This window comes from Camelina sativa, chromosome 2 (genome assembly GCF_030686135.1).
Source record: "Camelina sativa cultivar CO46 ecotype springtype chromosome 2, ASM3068613v1".
Classification (NCBI taxonomy): Eukaryota; Viridiplantae; Streptophyta; class Magnoliopsida; order Brassicales; family Brassicaceae; genus Camelina; species Camelina sativa.
Window position 1 is genome coordinate 13,000,441 of NC_141881.1, and position 15,124 is coordinate 13,015,564.

General features: G+C 42.8%; 2 protein-coding genes across 2 annotated transcripts; both read right to left on the minus strand.

Moving 5' to 3' along the window:
* Positions 1-6,143: 6,143 nt before the first annotated feature.
* LOC147948531 (uncharacterized) lies at positions 6,144-6,881 on the minus strand. Its single transcript, XM_087467425.1, has one exon. It carries the CDS (start codon positions 6,879-6,881, stop codon positions 6,144-6,146), a length of 738 nt encoding a protein of 245 aa, XP_087323551.1.
* Positions 6,882-14,174: 7,293 nt separating this feature from the next.
* LOC147948532 (uncharacterized) lies at positions 14,175-14,576 on the minus strand. Its single transcript, XM_087467429.1, has one exon. It carries the CDS (start codon positions 14,574-14,576, stop codon positions 14,175-14,177), a length of 402 nt encoding a protein of 133 aa, XP_087323555.1.
* Between the last annotated feature and the right edge of the window lie 548 nt (positions 14,577-15,124).

Genomic DNA, 15,124 nt, shown 5'->3' on the forward strand with positions numbered 1-15,124 from the left:
ACTTCAGCCCTTGTCTGCATATATATTGTCGTCAGACTATCATTGTAATTCTCAAAAACATGCATGTTTCGTCAGTCGATAGTGATTTCCAAATTTTCCACATTAACCAGAAAGGAATCAAAGTTTGATAAGTCGATAATGTACTATGCAGCTGAAGGCCCAGGAAGTCCGTGAGGATGTTTTCCATATTGGATTGGGATTGCATGGTTGACATAATTGATAAATTAGCCAACCGCCATACAAATTGAGCAAACGGGCCTTCAAAGAGGATATGATTAATTGTTTCATCATGTAGTTCACATCGTGAACATGTTGGATCTAGGTTCATGTCCCGAGTGTTTAGTCTAGTCTTTGTCTCATCAGCTTGGGATAGTACTCGCCATAGGAAATGTTTTACGTTCGGAAGAATAGGCAGTTTCAATATCCTGTTTTTGATTGTGACTGAACCATGTTGAATTGGAGGTAACTCTTGTCTGTACTCTTGTTCGTGTGTAGCAAACCAATATCCTGATTTAACAGTGTATTCACCGGATGAGTGATAGTTCCAAAAAAGCTTATCTTCACACACTTTTGATGGGATAAACAGTTGCTGGAGTCTGTTATTATCTTCTGCTGAGACGTGAGCATTGAGTAGTTCGCTGTTCCAAAAACGGTTATTACCTGCTGCATATATGTAATCTTTGATTGGGTGGTCTGCTACTTCTTATATGACTTGGATTGGTCTTGGAGGATCAATCGCTATATAAGTTATCTCTCCCGATTCGAATGTCAGCTCCATCTCCTAGCTCCCAATAAGATCCTTTTTTTATCAAATCAATCCCCGCAAGTATGGATGACCAACCATAGGATTGGTATTTTTAAGATTTTGCATCTAAAATGGAAGAGTCTTTGAAGTATCTTGCCTTTAACAATCTTGCCAGAAATGAATTTGGATTTCTTATTATCCTCCATGCTTGTTTAGATAAAAGAGCATCATTAAATTTTGCTAGATCACGGAAGCCTAAGCCTCCTTCTCGTTTTGAATACTGTAGTCTTCTCCAAGCAACCCATGGGATGCTTTTATGTTGAGAAGTTTTATCCCACCAGAACCTCATTAGCAGAGTCTCAATATCATCAATAACGCCTTGAGGAAGTTTAAAGCAAGACATGGAAAACACAAGCATTGAAACAGCTACTATTTTCAAAAGAATTTCTTTTCCAGCAGGAGAAAGCAACTTAGCAGTCCAATTAGAAGTTCTTTTTTTGACCCTGTCAATGATATATTCAAACATCTCTTTTTTCTTTCTCCCAAATTGTTCTGGTAGACCAAAGTACTTTCCATTACCTCCATAATTTGGAATTTGCAGAACTCCTTTTAGTCTGTTTTGAGTGGATCCATAAAATTTTGAACCAAAAGTAATCACTAACTTAGATGTGTTGATTTTCTGACCAGAGTAGTACTCATATACATCAAAAGCTTTCTTTAATGCTTTGCAGTTCCTGAAATTTGCTTGACAAAAAAACAGAGAGTCATCTGCAAATTGTAAATGTGTGATCGCAGGAACGCCATTGCCTACACGAATTCCGCGAATGTCACCAGATGCAGCCCTTGTTTTGATTAGGTGACTCAATATATCTGCACATAATATGAAGAGGTAAGGAGAGAGTGGGTCTCCTTGCCATATTCCTCTTTCTGGTTGGATCGACCCAAAAGGAGAGTCATTAATCAAGACAGAGTAATGTACTGTTCGAACCGTAGCCATTATCCAACTTATCCACTTATCACAAAAGCCAAATAGCTTTAGAGTCATCTCCAGGATATTTCACTCCACTCTGTTATAAGCTTTGCTTACATCAGTTTTAATAGCCATGTAGGTTTTGGACACTCTCTTTCTGACCTTTAGAGCATGCATCAGTTCATGAGCCACCATTATGTTGTCAGTTATCATTCTTCCCGGAATAAAGGCTGCTTGGGAATCAGAGACTATTGCATCCAGATGGAGTTTGAGTCGTGCCACAAGAAATTTTGAAATGATCTTGTATAAAACATTGCATAGGGCTATTTGTCTGAAATCCGCAAGTGTATTTGGATTTTCAATCTTTGGAATCATACATATGTTTGTATGATTAATACATGGTCGCATCAGAGATGTTTAGAAGAAATATTTAACTTCACGAACCACATCTGGTCCTTACTATGTCCCATCATTCTTTGTAAAATCTTGCAGTTAATCCGTCTGGACCCGGAGCTCTATCATCGCCAATTAGACACACTGCGTTGTAAATCTCAGTATCTATGAAATCTAAATTTTCTTATAAAAAATGATTTGATAAAACCAATAGATGATGTAATTTTTACACCTTTAAAACCAAAAAAAATGGCCCAAACTTAATGAGCTTAACTAAGTGGTGTTCTCTTGCATCTAATGATCCCCTTATTGCCTTGATATATCTTAAAACCGGATGTTCTTCAACTCTACATTCTTGCATCATTTCATGATTTGTGATGCATAACTATCAACTTAAGAATAGAATTGTGTTTAATTGACTTGTATTATTATTCATTTGGGTGACTTGCCCTTATATACAATACACATAAGTAGATATACATCAATATTCACTAAACCTTATCTCGTATATACTATGCAACACTCCCTCTCAAGTTGGTAAGTGTAAATTTGACACTCCTTACTTAGAAAAAAATATTAAAAAATAGAACTACTGATATGATTTTCCCAAGGAATAGGCACTTTCGAGTTGGTAGATACAGAAACCTTGAATCTAAAGACGACGAAGCCTCAAGAATAAGGATGGTAGAATGAATGGTCGCACAAGAGTTGCGGAAAAACTCTTGATATACCGGTTTGATCTTTCAGCCTCGCACCAAAAAGATCGGATCTCTCAGCCTCGCACCAAGGAGATCGGTTTTGTTGACTGTTAGAATCACACGAAGCAGTCGGTTTTGATTGTTGGAATCACACCAAGCAATCGGTTTTGTTCACAAAGAACAGAAGAGAATCACTCTCAAAAAGAAAAGGTTTTATAAAAAGTTGGTTGATTATTTTATTGCTCTTATATGAGTTTATATAGGAAAAGAAAACTTGGTAACAAAGCCAAGTATTAACCATTCTTGAAACTAAAAAGACAATTAAGATAGATGGTTGAATGAAGACCCAATTCTTAGTGTTTCCCTTCCCAAGGTGAAGAGAATCACTCTAATTTTATCACTCCTCTTTGACCACAAAATAAAGTGATTATTTTGGGCTTTCTTGAACTTGAATTAGGCTCAAAGTGGGCTGGAATTGAAAGGTATCATCCCCAACAGATTTTCCCATGCTCTCTTTGGCCATAAGCTCTTGAATTAGCCCATTAAGTACATCATTGATCTTTTATCTCTTTGAATCCTTGATCCAATTTGCTGATGAGAAACAACATGGACTGTATCATTTCTTCATCTTGGGCTTAGTAGAAACAAATCCTGGTTGCCATACATGATTCTGGAAGCTCCTAAACCAATTGGACCTAAAACTCTTCAAGTGTAGAACTAGATTTACCTTCTTTGGCAAATGATGCGTAACTTTGTGGTTTGTTGGCCAAATCTTGTGTTCTTGGGATTGTTGGAAACATAAGAGACACATTGATATCCTCCAACTGATTTCGTGTCTAAATTGTTGCTAAATTGGTCTGTGTAACACGAACTTTGGCTCAGACGCGAAACTGGGAGTAGGACAGATCCACTGAATTGAAATATCCATATCTTTTACATATGAATTAATCTTAATGTGATTCCAATTCTCCATGGTTTTAGAATGGATCAAGATTTCATAACAGTTTGGTTCATAGTTTCAATCCTTCTGACTTGGTTGGAATCCTCCTTTGAATGCTTGTAGGTTGAAGTCGCGTAGCCATGAGTTTACCTGATTTGTAAATTGAATAACTCCTTCATCCGAACTCTAATTAGACTGAATCCACTTCGAGATATGCTCCACATGAGGTAAGAATGTATCCTAAATAGTCGTTTGGATGGAAGAAATGATCTTCAACTTTGTTCGTGTTGAACAAGACTCAAGGATCTTCTGGGATGGTCTCATGATCATATCAACTACTCAATGCTTTGGTTAACAAATTCGCAACATGATCAGGCGTAGAAACATACGAAGCTGCAACGAGGCCATCCGTGATTCCGTCCCTAAAAAGTGACGATCTCGTTCAATATGTTTGGTCCGTTCATGAAACACTAGATTTGACACAATATACAATGTAGATTTACTGTCACAATAGAGAGGCATATGAGCAATAGGCGGAATCCCAAGATCACCAAGCAACATAGTAATCCACTTAAGTTCCTTTACTGCCTCTACCATTGCTCGATACTCTGCTTCTGGGGAAGACAATGAGACTGTTTTCTGTTTCATGACTTTCCATGAGATAGATGATTCTCCAAGCATGACACCATAAGCGCTGAGGGACCGTCGAGTCTTCGGAAAACCGGAAAGGTCAGCATTACAATACGCTGTAACTATAGTCTGTACATTCGCTTAAAGAACAATGCCTTGTCCTAGACTTCCTTTGAGATATTGAGTCACGCAAATTGGCGTCTTCCAATGAGCTTGTCTCGGGTCATGCATAAACTGAGATAAAAAATAAATGGGATAACAAAGCTCTGGTCGTGTAATGCGTAGATATACTAACAGACCAACCATATGTCTATACATTGCAGGATCATCACATGGTGGTCCGTTATTACCAAGTAACGTGTGATTCTGTTCCACTGTCAATGATACTGTATGACCCCCAAGCAGTCTTACTTCAGCTATAATATCAAGAGAATATTTTCTTTAGGAAAGTAAGAACCCGTCTGGTCCTCTAGCCACCTCAATCAAAAGAAAATATTTAAGTGAACCCAAATTCTTCATAATAAAACATTTGCTCAAGTAATCTTTGAACTTCTTAAGCAATATCGGTAACTCCCACACACGACCAAGTCATCACCATAAACAAGAACACGGATACTTATTTCTCCTCTTATGTATGTGAAAAGTGAGTAATCGGAATATAACTGTTTTAACCCATAACTAATAAAAGATGATGACAACTTTGAAAACCAACATTGTGGTGTTTGTTTGAGACCATATAGTGACTTTTTCAACTTGCAAACCTTTTCTGGATCAGATGTTTGGCCGTGTAAAGATGTGTTTTGAACGTCCATTTGATGAACTGTCCATTCCTTTGTTACGGCCACTTCTAATAGCGCACGCACCGTCGTTATTTTTGCAACTGGTGCAAAAGTATCAATGAAATCCTCACCCTCGACTTGATGATTCCCAAGAACTACAAGTCTTCCTTTGTACCGCTCCAGCGACCCGTCAGCATCATATTTTAGCTTGTAAATCTGATTATTGCCAAGAGCTTTCTTTCCTGCTGGCAATGTTTCTAAACTCCAAATTTCATTGTCTTCTAAGGCTTTTATCTCTTTAGCCATTGCTTCTCTTCATCTATCATCTTTAACCACGTCGTTGTAATAAACTGACTCAATTTTGGCATTAAGTGCATTGGGGGTTTCTGAGAGAGTTTCTCGTAATAAAAATAAATAAAAAAGAAAAGAATAATAATTTTTTAATAAAAACAAGGGAGAATTGATTCTCAAGGTATAACCTTGAGAAACTAATGTGATCCTCTTATCATGTGACACATGTCAATTCCTAAGTTGATATAATTTATTATAATAAAATAAATCTACTAAAACATAAAATCTTAATTAAACAGTTTATTTTTTGTTATTTTTAATTTTTAATTTTTTTATAAATCATAAAATAAAATTAGCTATTTAACAAGTTCCAATTTGCATAGTTTTAAATTGTTATTTCTATTATTTCAAATTAATATTAGTTGATACAATAACAATATTAGTATGATTAAACAAATTATAAGAGTAAGAAAAAATATTAATATTATGAAACTAACTATATTGGTATTTATAATTTTATTATTCATAATATGTTTTTTAAATTATTGAAAATATGTTATATATTATATAATATAACTAATTAATAAAATTAAATATGTTTATAGTAATTTAATTTGTCTAAAAATATTAATAATTTTTAATAATTTTAAGATAATATACATAAATAAAATAACAAAACAAGTATTCAAATAAAATATTAAATTTTTATATTTAAAATAGTATGGACATTGATGGGGTCTGAACCTTCCTTCAGTGCGATATGGTGCTCAATCTGTCGGTAGGGAGGAAGCTCATATGGTACCTTGAACACATCGCTGAACTCGTCGACCAAAGGTTGCAGATCCTCTGGTATGGCACGAACGGCGTCGTTCTGGTCGGCAACATGAAGAGCGAACAAGAGTTGTCCCTTTCGGGCCTCATTAAAAACTTCGACTTGTCGGGCCTGCTTAATCTCGCCTTGGTTAAGCCCATGTAGTGTGTGCTCGTCACCAGCCCAAGAAAACTTAAGCCATTGGGCTTTCCAATCACACGTAGTTGGGCCCAGCAGCTCCAACCATTGGATACCCAATACGCAATCCAGACCGGTTATAGGAAAACTATAGAGGTCGATGTGAAACGTGACACCGCCGAGATCCACGGCCACCTGCTGATACTTCCCGGTACACCGGAGTGGGTTGCTATCAGCAACGCGTACGTGAAATGGCTTGACTTGCGTGAGTTTGAGGTTCAGACGATTGGCTTCCTTTTCGCTGAGAAAATTATGTGTAGATCCACTATCAATTAGGGTAACCACGTGTCGGCGGTTGATGGTTGCCTGGACCCGAAGTGTTTTTGGTGAGTCCCAGCCAGTGAGAGCATTGAGTGTAATCTCTGGCTCCCCATCCCCGTCCGCCACTACCAAATCGTCGTCGTCACCCCCTTCATCTCTCTCCATTAGTAAGAGCTGCAACTTCTAACATTTGTGCCCCGGCGTGTACCTCTCGTCACAGCTAAAGCACAAGCCGAGACTCCTCTTCTTGTGCAACTCCTCCCACGACAATTTCTTTGATGCCTGAGCAGTCGAGTCACAGCTGCGGCTCTCAGTTACTGTCGGAGCCGATGAAGTGAAGGGTCTGGTATTGAATGGCGGTTTCCGGTTCTCCTTCCTCTGGCGTTGCAATTGGCCATCCATCAATGGCGTAATTGATTACCTCGCGGAGTGATTTGGGTTGGAACATTTGGATTCCGGTGGCGATGGAAAGATGTAGACCATTCAAGAAAGCTCCGACCAACGCCTCCTGAGACCAGCCATAACCCCGATTTTGTAATTCTTCGAACTCCTCTTGGTATGCGTTAAGCGATCCCATTTGGCAAATCTCAGTGCTTCGTGGAAGTTTTCTCTGCCATTCGGTACGAATCTTGCCCACAACTCACCCTCGAACACTTTCCAAGTGTTGAGAACACGATCATTGCGAAATGCCCTGGCTGTGGCCTGCCACCAGCCATTGGCCACACCGTCGAGGTGGAAGCTTGTGAAACGAACAAACTGTTCTGGTGGTATTTCGTGTTAGTCAAAGTACTGTTTTGCCTTACACAGCCATTCTGTTGGATCGCCGCCATGGAATCGTGGAAAATCCAGTTTCACCTGTCGTTACAATGTGCCGTTGAGGTTGGTTGTGTCGCAAGCAAACGGATTGTCACACTCTCCTCGATTCTCCATCATTTTTTGTTGTCGTCTCTCTGCACCACGACTCTGGTGTGAAGATGATGATACACCACCCACACGTTTCCCTACTGCATCCATCAGTTGCCTGAAGGATTCCTCCATCTGACGATGTCGGTCCTCCAAATCTCCTTTCAGGTCAACCACGGCCCCCGTCATTTTCTGCATCTCATCCTGCATCATGCCGTGGCTTGTCTCCAACTCCTCCAACCGCTCCTTGTGGGTTGCCATCGGCTCGACGGAGAACTCCGGAGACGCGGTAAGCTTCCCTTTACGTTTGGATCGTCTGAGAGCAATTGTGTTTGTGAAAAAAGAAAATAAAAAGTGCTCTGATACCAATTGTTGGTCCCTCTTCAAAGCAAGAGAATTTGTTACAAGAACAAACAAGGTCGATATTTCTTTGGGTAGTTAAGACTACCTCTTTTTGTCTTTTTCATTTCTTAAATAGAATTCCAAAATACAAAGTGGAGATCATCCGATCCCTTAATACACGGAAGTGGAAAAGTGCAAGAACGAAATGGGAAAAGTGGTGACTTAGCCACCCTTATTAACAATACTGAAATCGAAATAACTGAAATAGAAATGTAACCAACCGAACCGAGGCAATGTTCTGGTTAAGAGGCGTACTGCCGGTTAGGAATTATGGTTCTTGTGGACACCCTCCTTTGCACAATCTCCTCCGGTTCATGGTATACTCGCATCATGAATCGGTTTGTAATTGTTGAGTGCTTCCCACTTGGAAGAAAGCTTTCCATAATAATCCAAAATAGAGAGACTTTCTTGCCTACACGAGATGAGCTATGCCTTTAATTGATACACACAGATAGAGTTTCCAACCGCAAACCTCTTCTTTAGGTCAACCCACAACTGTATGCTTCAGGTGTAAACATCTCTGTAGAATGGATCTTTGGTGAGATCGAAGACTGAATCCATCCCACTATCATGATGTTCACTGTTCTCCATTAATTGTAGTCTTCAAATGTGATAGGTGGAGTTGGTGAGCTGCCGTCAATAAAAGACCTCTTACGCTTTGGCCGTAGGACGTTTTCCAGCCCGGTTGCCTAGTCTAAATAGTTCTCTCCGTTTAATTGTAACTCTGAGATCACTAATCTGGGATTATCAGAGGGATGAAGATAGTCGAACTGGCCGCTATTTCCTTGGTGGCTTTAGTTGCAACTGTAACTTGTTTATTTGAGTTTTCGTCAAATGCACTCATCTTTCTTTGAACTTAGAAACAAACGAAGAAGAAATGAGGAGACAAAGAAAAAGATCTACTAGTCTAGGTTTTTTTTTTTTTAGAAACTCAACTCTGATATTATGTCAAGTTAAAGAATAGAATTGTGTTTCGTTGACTTGTATTATTCCTTTGGGTATACATCAATATTCGCTAGACCTTATCTCGTATATACGAGATTCATACCTATCTTATTAATACTCCTCTCCTCTAGCTAAATTGCTCATGACACTTTTTTGGGATCTTTTCTATATAAGTTTTGATATTATATTTTAAAATTATTATTTGTTTCAAACACAAACTATACATACAAAAGCAGAAAATTCAAATGGATCATTATCTTCAACACACAAAAAACCAAACCCTACATACAACTACTGTTGATGATGGAATCAGTCACAATTAGTATATTTAGTTCGGTCAAATGAGGGTCGAAGTTCTCTTATATTATATTGATGTTGAGACACAAAAGACGGGCTTTAACACAACTTAGACGAGTTACAAAAGTAGGTAAGGATAATAGACGAGCTGTTATCTCGCCGATTCTCCGAGCGATTTGGTTCCAAAACCGTTGACTTCTGCTTGGACGAGCTGAGGTTCTTGTACTTACTGTATTACTTTTCTTCCTTTTTCTCTGACCCCTTTTTTACGCAGGCCGTACGCCTGTATTTATAGAAAGTCGTGTCGGTTCGTCTATGTAAAAGACCATAACACCCTCCCTTCCATTGGGGGTTTATTATGGGCTTTTCCTGAGCTGGGCCTTTTGTTTGGGGTGTGGATCCACCCCCAACAGTAGTCCCCCCCAGCCCTTTAGTTCGTAGTCTTTAGGCGAAGAACAACCGTGAAGGAGCGAAAAGTCGCGCGTGAAGGAACAGTTCCCGACTTTTGAGGTCGAATCGTTGTGTGCGGTGATCGACGCGCGTGAGATCCGGAAATCATATCATTATTGGGCGCGTGTCGTAATGATGACCCTTCCAGATCCTTCGTCCTTCTCCTATAAATATCACTTCTCCATTTCTCTCATTATCTTCTTCTCGCATTTTTCGGTGCTCATCGTTCAGGTATTCTCCCTTCTTCTTATCTCGTCGTTATTTTGCTTTTACTGCGTCGTACTTTTACTATGAACTCCCCTCGATCTCAATCGTCCGATCCATCCGTCGAGAGCCACCTTCGACGAGCGACGACTTCCGAATCTGATGGCTCTAACAGGTCCGTTCGTCGGGAGGGCCGTTCTCGGAGTCCCTCTGATTCGTCTTCGGCGGGTTCAGACATGGCTCGATTTGAAGAGTTGAGACGTCGTCTCGTCCCAGGGTCGGCGGTTCCAAGCTCGTCGGGTCTGCCTTGCAGGATTCCTTCCCTGATAGACGAGCCATTGATCAATGACCCATCCTTTCCCGAGTTGGACAACGTTCCTTTGCCAACCGAGAACCTTTTCTCTCATTTTCCTCCGTCCACGTTGAAACCGGGAGCGGCGTCTGATGCAGTTCGCATTCGGAAATTAAACACCGAACCGAGAATTCTGATACCATAACCATTTCAGCGTCCCTGGGATGCTCCTTCCGGCTTTATTTGCCTTTTGGAGAAGTACTTCACCGAGTGCGGGCTTACCTTCCCTTTACCGTCTTTCCTGATGACATATTTTGCTCGTCGTGAGGCGGCCATTTCTCAATTTGCCCCGGCGACCTTTCGAAACGCTGTTGGTCTTTCGATTATGGCCGAAGCTGCGGGGGTTAAACTCACTTGTGACCATTTGGAAGAGTTGACGTGTCTGAACCCGTCGAGCCGAGACAAAACTCCTGGAATTTACTATGTAGCGTCGGGAAGGAAGACGATGCTCGTCGAGGGTGCCAAGGGCAAAACATATAACTGGAAGGGCTCGTACTTCTTTCTTGAAGTCGGTGAGGGGGTTTTGGAGGATCCATCGATTCCTTGGTTTTCTGGGTGGAACCCTTCACCCGGTAGCCGACCCTTCTTGCCTAGTATATTTTATTCGCACTATTCTCTGGTTGTGCTTAACCTTTCCCCCTTTTTTTTTTTTTTTTAGTTGTTGTTCCAAGGTGTTTGCTCCCACACCCTTCTTCGTTTCAAGCCAAGATAGACGCGATCAAAGTTTTCTGCCCTTACGTTTGGCCAGGTACCGAGTCGAAAAAGGGTCGTTCAAGGAAGACATCTGATCCTCGAAGAAAGACAGGTACATCCTAGCGTAGTTGAACCCGTTTTTTTTTTTTTGCTGCTCCTTGAGTTCTCCAATTAATTTCGTTGCTTTGTGTTGTAGCCGGGACGATGGGTAAGATGAACTTGAGTGTTCCCAACGCGTCTGCTCGTTATCGCCGAGCTCCGGAGCCGTTGCCTCGTTCCGCTCCCCGTCATGATGCTCGTCCGGGTGCCAATCCTCCAAGCTTCGGCTCGTCAAAAAGGGTTTCTCCTTCCTCTCGTCAACTTGTGGACGACCCTTCGAGGATGCGTCCAAGATCCCTTCCCCCGAATCGTCACATTGGTCTAGAGGAGACACTTCCAAGGAAGAAGGTGGTCGGGACTCCTGGTCGCATCGCCGAGGTGGTGAAAGATTCGCAGAAAAGGAAGGATGGTCCTGAACAAGAGCAGTCTGCCCCATCGAAGAAGTCTAAGTCAGTCGACTTCAGCTGGAATTTTACGCATTCCTCTGGGGCTCGTCCATTTCCGGATGACTCGCGATCTTGTGCCGAGTTATTTCGGAAGATCCACTTTGGTGAAGGTCGTCTTCCTGCAGTTGAGAAGATGAAAGAGGCCGACGCGGTTACCGACGTTGCTCAAGCGTCCTTTGAGGTTTTTCGGTTAAACCAACTTGCTTTTAATCTTCCTTTACTCGTTTTTCTTATGATTGTCATTTCCTTTCATTTTGATAGTTTATTGCGCGTATCAGTCGTATGGCTTCTCGCTACGAGCGTCGTGTTCGGAACTTGGAAGGGGAGCGTTCTGGGGCGTCGAGTGAGAGGATCGAGCGCCTCGAGGCGCAACTGAGGGAGGCGGTGCGGTCCAACCAGAGACTTAGCGACCTTGTGGCCAAACTCGAACATCACCGGAGCGGGTTGATCACAGAACGAGACTCCCTTATGACGAAGCTTGAGGAGTCTGAAGTTGCCTATAACAGTCTGAAGCTCACCCTTAACTCGGAGACGAGGAGGCTTAGTGATCGACGTGACGAGTATGGGCACCACGAGCGAATCAACGCTTTACACGAGGTGGCTGGTCGCGTGCAAAGGCTCTTATCGAAGCACAAAAGCTACGCCGAAGCGGTTGAAGCGTCGCGGGAGAAGTTTCTTGAGTATAACCAAGCTGTTGGGAACGTCCAGATGCTCGAAACGCTCGTTGCCGAGGGTCAGATTTCTTTGCTCGATGAGGGGATTAAGGACCAAGTTACGGCTGTGATGAGCCAACTGAAGAGCGAGGTTGAAGAGGTCGATCTGCCGGATATTACCGAAGCTGACTTCGACATGTCTCAGATCTTTGCCGGGCCTCTTCCCCCAATTCCGACTTGGATCGCTTCCCCAATCAGCGGGAATACCGAGGTCTGTAATGACGAGGGTGGGAGTGATGGGTCGGAGAGTGGGGAGATTGGGGGTGAAGAACTGGACGAGCGGGAGAAGGTTGACGATCGTCCTTCTGATGGAGCTGAGGTGCGAGCCGACGACCACCCTTCTGATGGAGTCGAGGAGCAAGTTACGGATCGTCCTGCCGAAGGACTTCCACGTCCGTCAACTCCCGGGCATGAGTCGCCGGTTGTTGGCTTAGTTTCGTGATTCCTCTGTTGTCGTCGTGTCAAGGGGTCGGCTCCCTCGTACTATCTTTTGTTTGCCGTATTTTTGGGGTTGGCTCCCACGTACTTTTATGCGCCGTGTTTAGGGGTCGGCTCCCTTAAAAAACTTTATTCCTGCCCTTGGGGCATTTATTCCTACTCTATTTAATGCCTTATTTTTCGAAACGTTGCTTACTGGTCATTGAATGCCTTTGTTTGTTGGGACTTGCGCTTTTCGTTCTATAAATAGTCTTTGCTTTTTACTTCAGTTTAGTCTTGGTGAGTTTCCTTTGTCTTTGTAGGGAGGAGGAAATTATTCTGATGCCAGTGACGACTAGAGTGGCGTGGTTGCGTAGGGCGCGGGAACGACTCGGCGTTAGGTCCGACGAGGTGATACAATCGGAACTCGGCTACTATAATGCTCGCATCCAGCGGCTAAGAGCTTACATCATCTCCACCCGTCGTTCATTCGAACGCTATTATGATTTCTGTAGCGTGGACGGGACAGTGGAATGTCTCGAAACGCTGATTGACGAAGGATATTTCGTTCCAAAGTGGCGCTTGGATCGGCTGCTGGACGAACGTACCCGGCGCAAGAATCTTTTTGCAGAAGTGGTGATCCCTACACTTGAGCAGGGTGACCTTGATTCCCTGGGTCGAAGGCCGTTTGAAGATCGGGAGGAAATCGAGGCCTGCCGAGCTCGTATCGACGTGCTTCATCGTTACATTTTGCAACTGGAGAGCACAAGTCACTACTTTAGTGAGAGTAATCGCGTCGAAGGGATCCGTGCGTACCTCGAGGATATGATTGGACGAGGTGCGGCTGTCCTGATGGATCTGCTGAAAGACATGAAGGAATCGTGCCGTCATTGGCAAACCATAATTGGCGGGTTAGAGTTCATTGAGCCTTCCAGTGCCGACCTTGGAGTTGATTGACTTGTTATCCTTTATTGTTTTTTGTTTGTGCCGTAATGGGGTCGGCACCCGCATCAGACTGTTGTATCTCTTTTTTTTTTTAATAAGTCAAATTCTATGCTAATCTTGAGAGTTCTACTCTTTACTTTTCTTTTCTCTTTTTTTTTTTTTTAAAGTGCGACTTTTGATGGTCGGCTTATCTCTTTTATGCGAGCTAGGCTCGGCTTGATATAACCGGGGGCGACCGTTAATAGTCGGCTTATCATTTTGTGCGAGTTGCGACTCGGCTTGATATAACCAGGGGCGACCGTTAATAGTCGGCTTACCCTTTTGTGCGAGTTGCGACTCGGCTTAAAGTAATACGTCGGAACGTCGGGTCATTACCGGGCCAATGGTAACGACTAAAATAACTTGCAAACGACAACTCACTCTTGTGAGGAAAAAAAAAAAAATTTATATTATTGGCGGCTGTGTCCCGTAGAGTGGGACTGCCTACTACCCTCCGATCAGGAGGGATCAAGCCGATCGTAGTTCACATTTACATGTGTATTCAAACTATAGAAAAGACGAGCTGGACATAGCCGGGCTCGCTTGGTGATTTTTAGTAGTAGTAGCGCTTGAGGTGCATTGAATTCCAAGATCTCGGCACTGGTTTTCCGCCCATTGTTAAGAGTTCGTACACGCCGGGATGGACGACCTTAGACACTATAAATGGACCTTCCCAATTAGCCCCCATTTTTCCGGCATCTGGCTCAGCAGTATTTTCGAAGACCTTACGGAGGACGAGATCACCTTCGTCGAAATGCCGATTGTGGACTTTCTTGTTGTAGTATTTGGCCGCGGCGAGCTGATAGTTCTGGATTCGTAGGAGTGCTTTGTCTCGTTCTTCTTCCAACTCGTCGAGTCTATCCATTTGCATCTGACTGTTGAGCGCGGTGTTGTGGACGAGCATTGTTCGCTGGAGGCTGGAACTGCCGACTTCAGCGGGTGCCATTGCTTCCATCCCGTAGGCTAAGGAGAATGGGGTTTGGTTGGTGGAGGTCCTTGGTGTTGTTTGGTAGGACCAAAGTACTCCGTCTAGCTCGTCGGAACAGGCACCTTTTTTGGCGTCTAGCCTTTTCTTTAGGCCATCGAGTATGGTTTTGTTGGTAGCTTCAGCCTGGCCGTTTCCTTGTGGATACCTCGGCGTTGACTTGCTTAGTTTTATTCGCCACCTTGCGCAAAAAATTTCGAATTGCAGGAAAATGAACTGCGATCCGTTGTCAGTGACTATTTCATACGGGAGACCGTGGCGACAGATTATATATTTCCAGACAAAGAGTTGGACGTCCCTGGCCTTGATATTCGCATAAGACTCGGCCTCGACCCATTTGGTGAAATAATCAGTGAGGACGAGCGGCTTTGGCCTTTAATCTCCTGATGTCGTCCATCGAAGCAAATGATCCTTCATCAAGGTGTAGCGGGCGGCTTTGGCCTTTAATCTCCGTTTAGCCCATTTGTCTGCTGGCACGTCGTCGTCGGCTAGGTATGCTCGGATCTCGACTCGCCAAT

What these genes read in the sequence shown, in the direction of transcription:
- LOC147948531 (XM_087467425.1), bottom strand. Translation starts at nt 6,881, where the DNA reads ATGGAGAGAGATGAAGGGGGTGACGACGACGATTTGGTAGTGGCGGAC.
- LOC147948532 (XM_087467429.1), bottom strand. Translation starts at nt 14,576, where the DNA reads ATGGAAGCAATGGCACCCGCTGAAGTCGGCAGTTCCAGCCTCCAGCGA.